General features: G+C 44.9%; 1 protein-coding gene across 1 annotated transcript in view; it reads left to right on the top strand.

Annotated features, from left to right (window-relative positions):
* MED13L (mediator complex subunit 13L) overlaps window positions 1-13,242 on the top strand; it is a 424,792-nt gene that overhangs the window by 369,961 nt on the left and 41,589 nt on the right. Inside the window, exons 20-21 of the mRNA XM_074972328.1 lie at window positions 9,021-9,213; window positions 11,701-12,145. Coding sequence (XP_074828429.1) covers window positions 9,021-9,213; window positions 11,701-12,145 — 638 coding nt within the window. The remainder of the gene's footprint in view (window positions 1-9,020; window positions 9,214-11,700; window positions 12,146-13,242) is intronic.

The following is a 13,242-nucleotide window of genomic DNA, read 5'->3' as shown; positions in this document are numbered from 1 at the left end:
TTCTGTAAAATTTATCCAGGAGCCTCCTGCATAGGCAAGCAGTACCTGCATGAGATGCTTCTCACACGTCTGGCAGCAAAGTGAGACGTCTACACTTCTTCCACTCTGTGGCAATGAAGGGGGAGTAGCCAAACCAGAGTGGGAGGAGTAAGGGATGACTCATGCTAAATGACATGTTCCTAAATCAAAGCAGCTGAACTTTTACCACTGTATTTAAGACTGATTCATTAGCTTGCATACATTTTGATCCTCGTCAGGAGTGACATGAGCACAGCTGTGATCTATGAACCAGTGGCGGCAATGCAACTAAGCCCAGTTGTGTAGTCTGCAGACGGAGGATCTTGTTGCTTCACAGATACAAAGGCCCTATGAATGGGATTTCCAAAAGCACTCGGCATTGGCCTAACCCAACACTGAATGCATTTGAAAATAACAGCCATGTGCAAAAAGCCAAGGTCCCAACCACAGATCTTTCACCTTGTTCATGTAAGGGATATCCACACAGTCTGCCCTCTCTGTCTCACCACCTTTGCAGCATAATCATTAGGTAGACAGAGATGGAACATATTTTTGAGAAATCTGAGCTGGCAGATTTTCCATGTCTTTACACAGGGAATGTATGGCCCCAAGTAAGCAGTCAGCTAGACGATCACTCAAATGAAAAAATTAATGTTAATGTAGTGCTGTAGAAACTGTGATTGTGCTATTTCAAAAAGCCCTATTAGTCCTTTTTATTTCAGGGGAAGAAAGTGAAAACCATTAGAAAGCATGGTCTTCTAAACACAGAGATTTCTATTTTAATTTTTGTAATGTCAAAATGTAAGATAGGAATTCACAGTGAGAGGTGATTTCTTGCTCTATTCTGAATGGACATGATATTCATATTAGGAGCTCAGTCCTATATTCTGAATCATTGCTTGCATCTTAAAGTATGCTACTGTTTTAGAAGGAGAATGGGGTCAAGCCCTTAAGCAATCCAAAGCAAGGGTAGATCTTGTGAACAACACTAAAAGAAGTAGTACTGTAGTTGGTGTTAATTACAATTCCAAAGAAATGCTCCTCTAGAAAATAGAACTGCTCCCATTGTATGAAGAAATTCAACATTTCCTCCACAAGCTACAGCAGATATATCCGCTAAAAACCTGTGAAAAAAATGCTCCTCCAAACAATTCTACTTTACTACATTATCAGGAAAGAATGCTAGCATTGAGATATGTTCATTGAGAATAATCGAGGGTAATGATAAAAGCCCCATCACACAGGCTGTTTCAAATAGACTGGACAAAGAAAAGGCGTATACTGTGAAAAACAGTCCTTCACTGGTCACTAGTTATATATAAGATGATCAAATACCTCTTTTCCGTTGCTAATTTCTGTGGTAAGAGCAAAGGAATCTAAAATATGAGTTGCCTTAGATCAAAGAAACCCAAAATAACTTTTAGGAAACTCACTTTTTTTTCAGATTGAATGATGATGCCAGAATAGCCAGCCTAGAGCAGTAACACACAAGAACTGCGGTAACGCTGTTGTGTCAACAAGAATTCATCCCTGTGTATCATGTATCAAAAGCTTTCCTGGAGATGGTCACCTGGGCTCTGCTAGACCTTTGCACCAACAGAGTCAGTTGTGTGGCTAATAAGAGTTTTAAATGTATCAATCTCCTACTTTCTGCGGAAGTGAAATTGATCCTTTTACTCACCTGGGTATGGTTCTTTTTTAGACCTGAGTGCACAGCAGAACCCCATTTATCCAACCCTCCATTATCTGGCTCTCTACCACAGATGTGGTCCCCTCATCTCAAAAAAGATATACTAGCATTAGAAAAAGTTCAGAAAAGGGCAACTAAAATGATTAGGGGTTTGGAACAATTCCCATATGAGGAGAGATTAAAGAGGCTAGGACTTTTCAGCTTGGAAAAGAGGAGACTAAGGGGGGATATCATAGAGGTATATAAAATCATGAGTGGTGTGAAGAAAGTGAATAAGGAAAAGTTATTTACTTGTTCCCATAATATAAGAACTAGGGGCCACCAAATGAAATTAATGGGTAGCAGGTTTAAAACAAATAAAAGGAAGTTCTTCACTCAGCGCACAGTCAACCTGTGGAACTCCTTGCCTGAGGAGTTTGTGAAGGCTAGGACTATAACAGGATTTAAAAGACAACTGGATGCATTCATGGAGGTTAAGTCCATTAATGGCTATTAGCCAGGATGGGTAAGGAATGGTGTCCCTAGCCTCTGTTTGTCAGAGGGTGGAGATGGATGGCAGGAGAGAGATCACTAGATCATTACCTGTTAGGTTCACTCCCTCCGGGGCACCTGGCATTGGCCACTGTCAGTAGACATGATACTGGGCTGGATGGACCTTTGGTCTGACCCAGTATGGCCATTCTTATGTTCTTATTAACCAAACAACCAGTGCACACAGGTCCAGAAGCAGTTAATCTCTCTCGTGGCCGCTAGATAGGGCTGCAACCTCGCACTTCCCATTCTCTGGATTATCCATTTTTTGATTATTTGATCTGGCCCCAGTCCCTATTAGATTGGATATATGGGGTTCTGCTCTATTTAATTGGAGTACAACTGCTTGTTTTCCAATCTAAAGCAGTAGCAATTCTTTCATTATCCACTAGGATGCAATACTGCTTAGCAGTCAGAGCTCATGCAGTAGATGACCCTTAGTTAAATAAACTGGTGCTGCTTCTAGTGATGTCCCTGTGGGTACTCCACCTTAGGTGTCCGTGCGCTCCTGTGTTCATAATTGGAGAATTGTGGTAGCAGTGCCCGGTTGGATCGCACATGCGTGGTCCCCGTCTCACGCTGCTTCAGGTGGCTAACTGATGCTGTGCGACCAAGCTCCCCTCACTTCCTTCTCCACTGCCATTGGCTCAAGTCACAGCAATTAGCAGCGCCTTGCAGCTTTCTGAGTAGCACAGTTTCCCTTAGTTTTAGTTTTCAGTTAGAATAGTTAGGGTTAGTACTTTATCCCCGTCCTCTCGTTTCTCCAAAAAAAAAGAAATATATATTTTCTCCTCATAGGGCTGTAGGTTTCCATTTTTTTCATGCTGCAGCATGGTATTTGTCTCCCCACCCCCCATGGGGAGAGTACACTCCCTGAGGGGCTTGCCTGGCTCCCCAGGGTTCAAAAGTTGCATTACCTGCAGGCTCTCTGTACCTCTCTGTGTGTCTGGTGTCTCAGCAAGACATACACCGCAGAAGTGCTCGCACTGTCACAATCTGAAAGCCCACACCAGAAAGGCGAGAGATCTCCAACTTAAACTTCTCATGGAGAAGTGTCTCTGCCTGGCATCTGAACCTGAGGGTACGCACCCCATCTGGCCAGAAATCACCGACTGCAGCCTCTGACGGGCCCTTCTTCCACGGCCTGGGCTCCCGATCAGCCCACCAAGAAGGCTACAAAGAAACCCAAGGTACCACATCCCCGATCTTGGAGTTGGCCAAGAAAAGGCACGCCACTAACTGGCAAATACTCCCAGTACTGACCACACCGGCCATGTCAATGGCCAAAACAGTGGGACCCTCCGGAACTGTTGGTACCAGGAAAACGAAAGTCGCCAAGGAGCCGAGCTCGGACACAGAAACCAAGGGGAAAATGAAACCCTATGCCGCAGTACCGCCAGACATGACTAAACAGTTGGTACTGGGCACCTCAGCACCCCCACTGCTAATGATGCCACCTAGTGTAGACATTGTGCACTCTAATACCGACAGGCAGTTTTCAGCATACAGTACCAATGCATACGCTTTGCAGCAATTCCTGCGCCAAAAAGACCTCACTGTTTCTTCTGTACTGGAGTCTCCCATCCTCGGCACCAATGGTACCTTGGTCCTTGCGGTAGCTAGTCAACCCAGCTCTCCACCTCTTTACGCTTCACAATTCTTATGTGAGGATGAAGATGTAGACGAGGATGTCGGGGACTCTCCACAACATTCCTCCCCTGTGGCTACTCCTATCACGCATGCTGCTCTGTGCAAGAGCTACCCAGCAAACCCTCCAAACCAACTGTGATACGGGCACCCCTGGATGCCCACTATGCTCTTCCCACCAAAATGGCCATTTTGGAGACCGTGAGCAGCATATCCACAACAACAGCAGCAGTGTGTATCTGACAGTCTTCCCAGGGCTGGCCCATATCAATTACCTTTATTAACACCACAGGGACCGCTTGACACCTCAGAACAGGGGGCTGAAGAGGAGGAGATACTCTCTGACCAGGACAATCCACCTGAAGTCCACTTCTCTTCATCGTCACCTGATGACACTATTATGCCTCCACCTCCCAACACAGATGATGATTTCAAACAATTCCAAAACTTCTATAAGAGAGTTGCCACCTCACCGGACATTTCTCTGGAAGAAGTCCAGGAGTCTCAACATAAATTAGTAGATATACTGCACACATTGACCTCATCTAAAATCGTCCTTCCAATGAATGATGTGATTATGGACCATGTAAAGTTGCTTTGGCAAACGCCTGCAACAATTCCACCTATCTGTAAGAGGTCTGTTAAAAAGTACTACGTGCCTGCAAAGGGCACGGAATTTCTCTTTTCGTATCCAGGGCTGAACTCATTGGTGATTGACGCAGTCAATGAATGGGGTAGACAGCAATACCGCAGAAACACCCCTTATGACAAAGACTGGAAATGGCTCAACCTTTTCAGCTGCAAAGCATACTCTGCTGCAATCTTACAATTAAGATTAGCCAACTGTGAAGCCGTACTGGCAAAGTATGACCACAAATAACTACACAAGTATGAGTTTATTCCGGATGACAAAAAAGAACAGTACAAATCTATCATCACAGAAGGTCAGCTTATAACCAGAACAGTATTACAGGCCGCTCTTGACTTGGCAGATTAAACAGTGAGATCCATAGCAACAATGGTTGTTATGAGGAGCGCTTCCTGGCTCCATCTGTCGTGATTCCCACAGCCAGTACAGTTGACTGTAGAAGACTTACCATTCAAGGGATCCAAACTCTTTGCGGACAAAACAGACGAGTCGGTACACACACTCAAGTGTTCAAGGGTGACATTGCAATCTCTAGGCATTTACACACCTAAGATCAAAAGAAGACAGGAACGTTATCAAGCCCCTCAAAGATCCCGACCCCCTCCATTGCACAACGCCATAGATACTATGGCCATCAGGAGCAGAAACAGAAAAACTCAAGAAGATGACAGTCTGCTCCCTCAAATACTACGTCTCAGTCATCAACTTCCAGACAACAAATTTGAATCCCTGGCCAAGGGCCCGAGAACCCCATCTCTTGCAGTGCTGGAACCTCTGCCACTTGCAAGACCTTTGGAGATCATCTGATTCCATTTTACCCAATCTGGCAGAGTATTACAACAGACAGATGGATATTAGAAATTATCAAAACTGGTTAATCCATCCCCTTCACCCCCTTCCCTGTCCCTCTTCAGGGACCCCGCTCACGAGCATCTACTGTAAGAAGAGATAATCCACCTCATATCTCTAGGAGCAGTAGAAACTACCATCCAAGTACATAGAGAAGGGGTTCTTTTCCCCTATTTTCTCACAGAGAAAAAAATAGGAGGCTGGAGACATATCCTCGATCTACGGCGACTCAACAAATATGTGAAAACACAGTGATTCAAAATGGTCACACTAGGCACCATAATCTCAGCGTTAGAAAAGGGGGACTGGTTCTCAGCCCTCAACCTCCAGGACGCATATTTTCATATATCCATGCATCACATCGAAAATGTCTATGATTTGCAATAGAACAAGATGATTTCCAATACAAAGTTCTACCCTTCGGCCTTTCCATTGCACCTGGGGTATTCTCAAAGGTATTAGCCATAGTAGCTGCCTACCCATGCAGGGAGGGAATTGTGATATTTCCCTACTTGGACGATTGTCTGTTGAAAGCACCAACGCTGCAGGCAGCGATAGAGTCCACCGAAAACACTAGAACTCTATTTACAAGGGTAGGCCTTCAGGTAAACGTACAAAAACCGACACCTGGAATTAATTGGGTCAGACCTCAACTCTCTTTTTTAGGGGGGGAAACGGATAGCTCAGTGGTTTGAGCATTGGCCTGCTAAACCCAAGGTTTTGAGTTCAATCCTTGAGGGGGCCATTTAGGAATCTGGGGCAAAAATTGGGGATTGGTCCTGCTTTGAGCAGGGGGTTGGACTAGATAACTTCCTGAGGTCCCTTTCAACCCTGATATTCTAACTGCTTCCCTAGCAGCAAAACGATTTCTGACTTTAATCAACTTGATCTCCATGGCGCAAAACAGCCCGAAGTGTCTGCCAGATCTTACCTACAAATTCTAAGCCACATGGCCGCCGTGATCTTCATCATCAGACACACAAGACTACATATGCAATGTCTACAAACCTGGCTCTGGGCAAATTATATCCCATATAGTCACAGTATAAACAAGTGTCTCACCATGCCAGATAAAATAAAAGACTCCCTTCTGTGGTGGACCAGTCCAGACAACGTGCCCTTCCTACAGAATCCACCGTTGCTCACCATCACCACGGAGGCATCCCTTCTAGGTTGGGGAGCACACCTGAAACCACACTCTACACAGGGCAAATGGTCCATGACAGAGTCCCATCTTCATATAAAGCTGCTAGAACTGCGAGCGGTTCGGAACGTTTGCTCCCTCTTCTTAGTGATAATCAAAGACAAGACAGTGCAGATCCTTATCAACAATATGCCTTGTATGTTTTACACAGACAAGGGGGAGCGCGATCACACTCTCTCTGTGTGGAAGCAATGTGACTCTGGCATCAAGCACAATGTCCATATTACAGCATCATATCTACCTGGTTGTCAGAATACCACAGCAGATACCCTGAACAGAACTTCTATCAGGAGCACAAGTGGGGGTTGAATACACATGTACTCTTAAACATTTTTTGGACATGGGGGTTTTCAACAATAGATCTATTTGCAACCACACGAAATACCAAATGCCCCCAGTTTTGTTCCAGGGCTGGACTCAGTCCACATTCTCTGGGTGATGCCTTCCTCATCAAGTGGGACGCTCCCTTCCCACCCCCCTCCTAGCCCGTGTGCTTCACAAGGTGAGACAAGACAGATCCACAGTGATCTTAATATCCCTCACATAGTCACGACAAACATGGTATGCTTATCTTCTCCATATGGCAGTCTGTCCCTAATGCACACTCCCACTTCTACCTTGGCTGCTATCGCAGGATGCACCATCCATCCAGATCCCCAAAGACTCCATCTCAAAGCATGGTTACTGCATGGCTCTCAGATCTGAAATGACATGTTCCACAGACATTCAAAACATCTTGTTACAGTCGTCGGACAACTACCCGACTCACATACATACATAAGTGGAGGCGATTCGACTCATGGTGCCAACACAAACAGGCCGCACCTTTGGCAGCCCCCTTACCTCTCATTCTAGACTACGTGCTAGAACTAAAACAGATGGGCCTTTCCATGAGTTCAATACGAGTGCATCTATCAGCCATCATGGTGTTCCATCACAAAGTAGATGGATATTCTACTTTTACTCACCCACTTACTAAATGCTTTCTTAAGGGCCTCTCCAGTTCCTAACCGGATGTTTACAGTCCTAACCCACCATGGGACTCAATTTAGTCCTCTATGACCTCACCAGCTCTCCATCTGAGCTCATGGCAACAAGCTTCCTGCTACCCCTTTCTATGAAAGTTACATTCCTAGTGGCCATTACATCCACCAGGAGGGTGGGAAAACTGGGAGCTCTCATGGCTGACCCACCTTGCAGAATCTTTTTCAAAGATAAAGTATCACTCAGGCCACATTCCAAGTTTCTACCTAAAGTTGCCTCATCCTTTCACTTCAACCAACCAGTCCACTTACTGACATTTTTTCCCAAACCACGTGGATAGACGATAGTCCAGATTACACTCCTTGGATGTCCGCAGGGCTATAGCCTTCTACATTGATAAAACAAAACCTCAAGTCTCCAAAACTGTTCATCTCCTTCGCTGAATGATCAAAATGCAACGGCATATCCAAACAACAGCTATCCAAATGGATATCAGACTGCACAAAACTTGGTTATCTCCAACATGACCGACAACCCCCTACGGGGATCCGCACACATTCTATCAGAGCGCTTTTGGCCTCCATAGCGGTTCTTAACAATGTGCCCATCACGGATATCTGTAGGGCTGCAACCTGGGCCTCACCCCACACATTTATTCATCATTACACTTTGCAACAACACGCATCTTCCGATACCCTGTTCAGTTACGCTGTACTCTCATCTGGTACAACTTCAATTCCAAAGCCCCCTCCTTCCACCGGAGGGCACTGCTTTTACGTCACCTAAAGTGGAGCACGCACAGGGACATCACTCGAAGAAGAAGAGAAAGTTACTCACCTTGTGCAGTAACGGAGGTTCTTCAAGATGTGTGTCCCTGGGTGCTCCACTACCCTCCCCCACCCCTCTACTTTGGAGTTTAGTACTAGGCTCTGCAGTAGAAAAGGAACAGGGAGGCGGTTGGTCGCACAGTGACAATTAACTGCCTGAAGCGGCGCGAGATGGGGACTGTGCATGTGCAACCCAACCAGGCACTGCTACCATAAAGCTCCGATTACAAGCGCAGGGGTGCACGGACACTTAAAGTGGAACACCCACAGGGACACACATCTTGAAGAACCTCCGTTACTGCACAAGGTGAGTAACTTTCTCTTTCTTACACCTGCAGATTTCAAACATAAAACCAGAGTCTCTTGTCAACCTCAATGTACACTGTAGAATTTATAGGACAAACCGTACTTTATAGCTCTAGCTTGATTGTAAATGTAAGTTAAGTCAGCCAGAGATAAAGAACAAAGTAGCCTTTCATTTTTACAATTACAAATTTGTACTATATGGGGCTGCCATTGGAGAGAGGGCATGAGCCTGGAAAACCAATCTGTTTATCAAGTTACAGTTTTTGTACTATGGACATGGCATCTTGTTGCAAATATTCCTTCTTGTGCCACCAGATGTGTAGGCTTGGCCAACACAAACCAATCTGCAAAGTGTTACGTGATGGAATCATGCGGGTGGGAAAGACCATGGCGCAAAAGGTGACAGATGAGCTAGTGAGCGAATGGTTTAACCAATCTTGGGGCAGTGAGGAGTGTGACAATCATTCCAGACTCAAACTTTATGCGCAAGTTTGCCGGCATCACCTAGGTAAGTGAAGTTGGGTTAGGTTGAAAATAAGATTGTTTTGTTTTGGGTTATGGGGGAGGGGGAAACAGCTTTCCCTTTAAATGCATTTATGATCTGTAAAATGGTTGTAAAAATAGCTTTGTTGGGCTCCATTTTAATGGTCTCTCCGTGATTTCCATATTACATTTATTCACTTGACAAGTAAAAAGATGTATTTTTTCTAACTGCCAGCCCTGTAAACTCCTCTTGAGATCCAAATGCCGATTTCTGTTTCCTGCTGAGAAATCAGTGTACTACTGGACACTTGCTCATCTATCCCAAAGGCCCTCTTGTGCAGATGTAAACATACATATTGAGCTATTCGGGGTTAATGAACACATCTGGGATGTAGTGTCACGTCATTGTGATTGAATGGTTTATCTGATGAGCCAGTGAGCGAATGGTTACACAGATTAGGACTAGCTGACTGAAATTCAACTCAGCAAGACTAAGTTAATAGGTATGGGTTGACTGAATCAGCTGGAAGAATTTGTAGCGGCTATTTCATTTCCCTTGGCAAGCAGAGTATGCCCACTCTTTGTTCTAACTGGCTTGGGCCTTGGCTGAGAGAGGACCCATCTTCCTATGTGATCCCTTGGCAATTTATTATTTATATTAGTGTTGAGGGATGAAGGCTCATAACCCTATTGTCCTACGCACTATACAATCACAGAACAGAAAGATGGTGCCTGCCTAAAAGGGCTTACAGTATAAGTAAGACAAAAGACAACACGAAGATATAGACAATTGATGGAGCACAAGAAAACAATGAGACAATGCCAGTCTGCATGATAGGTAATTGTCTCCAAACATCAGCTGCTGAACTGTTGATGAATTTAGATCACTGTGGTGTGCAAGTTGAGAGACCTCTGATGTAATGGTAGTGGGGGACGCTAGGTTGTTTTCAGTGAAGTCCTGAAATTACTGCGTTCTGACTCTTTTTGGTGTCTCAGAGGTTGACAGTACTTGAGTACTTGCCTTTGCTGACCATGAGGGATGACTTCACAGGCTTTAGAGAAGGGGAAGTTCAGGATAGTGTTTGAGGGTTTGGGTAGGTAGGTGAGTAATGGTAGTTGTAATAGGTTAATTAGTAAAGGAATCATTTAATTATTTTGTTTAAAAAGTCATAAAATAAGAAGCTGAAGCATGGGCAGGAGTTCTGTACCAATTAGACTTAAATAAATAATTAGCATTCAATAAATAATAATAATACCTAGCTCTTATGGCACTTCTCTTCAGTAAATCTCAAAGTGCTTTTCAAAGAAGTAAATACTATTATCCCCATTTTAAAGACATGGTGGGCTCATTTTAGCGAGACCCCCTAGATCTAGCTGAGCTATTCTTGGTGCAGAACCTTTAGTAGTGGATGGGGATGGGGAAGGTAGCACTAAGCCATCTTTCTTCTTCCTCACTCTTTGGCCCAAACTGACTCTTAGCATAACTCAGAATGGCATTAGGGCTCAAGTAACACCAGCTAGAACAGACCTGAAAGTAAGTCTACACTGCGAAAACAAATCCTGTGGCAGTGAATCTCAGAACTCCAGTTAACTGACTCAGGGTTGTGCTAATGGGCTAAAAATAGCAGTGGATTTCAGATCCCAGGCTCCAGCCCAAGCGGGAATGCCTACTCCGCTATTTTTAGCTCCATAGTGCGAGCCCCATGAGCCCAAGTCATTTGGCCCAGGCTCTGAAACTCATTGCTATGGCGGGTCTCATTGTCATAGCAGATATATATAGTGCAGACACACCCTAAGTGCTCTGAGACTGCTTGCTGGCTGGGCGTTGTGCCATCCATTAACGATTCCTATGCTTGGGAGAAGCACAGAGGTCAGAATCGAGCGTATTTATCTGTAACAATTGCCAGTATCCCACTACTTCTTTCAGTTTGCTTTTAGTTTTCATTTACCACATATCTGGGTAAAACCATTACCATACAGATTAATATGATAGGTACTCCATGCTCACACCCAGAAGTGCTCAGTCCATGAAGTTGCATAAGGCACAACCATAATTAAACTAAATCTCCCAGAATAGTAGTGCATGTAAAAAGGGCTTGGACTGACTAAGGTAAAGATGCTCTGTTAAATGGTCATTGTGAACTCTAATTCAGTTAGCTGTTTGTGACGTTGAATGCCATCTACAGCCACAAATACAGTGTTATCACATCACAATCGAACCAGAAGTAATGACGTGTCAGTAGTAATGTTTATTCACTTCCCCTTCTCTTCATATTGTAGTAACTCTGCAAAGCCAAGCCTGTACTTAGAGATAGTAGAATCACGTTATTAAAATGGATTGATTGCAGAATTGATTCTACAATTAAATATTTATAATGGAAATTATACTCTCAACATTTTCCTTCTCCCTCAAATGTTCTGAAAGCCTAGTACTGTATGACTTTACAGTGCTTTGTTTGGTGAGATCTGAAACACTATCATTAATCTATCTTGTGTTTATGCACTCTTTCAGCACCTTACTTAGCCACTCTGCAGCTTGACAGCAGCCTGTTGATACCACCTAAATACCAAACCTCAGCGCCAGCAAGCCAAGGGCAAGCAATGCCTGGGAACACTGGACCTGTACCCCCAAATTCAACATGTCTGTCAGCTCCTGGGGCACCACCAACAGGCAGTTCCTTTAATTCCACGCCCAATGGTGGGACCACTAACCTTGTAGCAGGAAGTAGTTCAGCATCTGGATCCTCTGTGCCACAGTTGTCAGCAACTTCCTCGACACCCAGCATTAACCAGATGAGCACTACCTCTTCTTCAGGGTTTAGTGGAATTGTAGGTCCAGGGCAGAACACCAGCACTGGGGGAAATTCTACAGACAGACCGCCAGGGAGCACAGGTTCTGGAGGAGACACAGAACCTGGACAGAATTCATCACAGCAACAGCAAGAAGGACAGGAAAGGTAAGTTACTAAATACGTGAATGAGCCCATGTATATCCAGTTCAGTTCCTTATTAGGGTGTGTCTACACTGCAACTAAACACCTGCAGTTGGCCTGTGTCAGTTGAATCATAGAATATCAGGGTTGGAAGGGACCTCAGGAGGGCATCTAGTCCAACCCCCTGCTTAAAGCAGGACCGATCCCCAATTAAATCATCCCAGCCAGGGCTTTGTCAAGCCTGACCTTAAAAACTTCTAAGGAAGGAGATTCCACCATCTCCCTAGGTAACGCATTCCAGTGTTTCACCACCCTCCTAGTGAAAAAGTTTTTCCTAATTTCCAACCTAAATCTCCCCCACTGCAACTTGAGACCATTACTCCTTGTTCTGTCATCAGCTACCACTGAGAACAGTCTAGAGCCATCCTCTTTGGAACCCCCTTTCAGGTAGTTGAAAGCAGCTATCAAATGCCCCCTCATTCTTCTCTTCCGCAGACTAAACATCCCCAATTCCCTCAGCCTCTCCTCATAACTCGTGTTCCAGTCCCCTAATCATTTTTGTTGCCCTCCACTGGACTCTTTCCAATTTTTCCACATCCTTCTTGTAGTGTGGGGCCCAAAACTGGACACAGTACTCCAGATGAGGCCTCACCACTGTCGAATAGAGGGGGACGATCACGTCCCTCGATCTGCTGGCAATGCCCCTACGTATACATCCCAAAATGCCATTGGCCTTCTTGGCAACAGGGGCACACTGTTGACTCATATCCAGCTTCTCGTCCACTGTAACCCCTAGGTCCTTTTCTGCAGAACTGCTGCCGAGCCATTCGGTCCCTAGTCTGTAGCGGTGCATTGGATTCTTCCGTCCTAAGTGCAGGACTCTGCACTTGTCCTTGTTGAACCTCATCAGATTTCTTTTGGCCCAATCCTCCAATTTGTCTAGGTCCCTCTGTATCCTATCCCTACCCTCCAGCATATCTACCTTTCCTCCCAGTTTAGTGTCATCTGCAAACTTGCTGATGGTGGAATCCACACCATCCTCCAGATCATTTTTGAAGATACTGAACCAAACCGGCCCGAGGACCCACCCTTGGGGCACTCCACTTGATACCGGCTGCCAA

Source organism: Natator depressus, chromosome 15 (genome assembly GCF_965152275.1).
Source record: "Natator depressus isolate rNatDep1 chromosome 15, rNatDep2.hap1, whole genome shotgun sequence".
Classification (NCBI taxonomy): Eukaryota; Metazoa; Chordata; order Testudines; family Cheloniidae; genus Natator; species Natator depressus.
The sequence above is the reverse complement of the archived record's forward strand: the minus strand, read 5'-3'. Positions and strand labels throughout refer to the sequence as shown.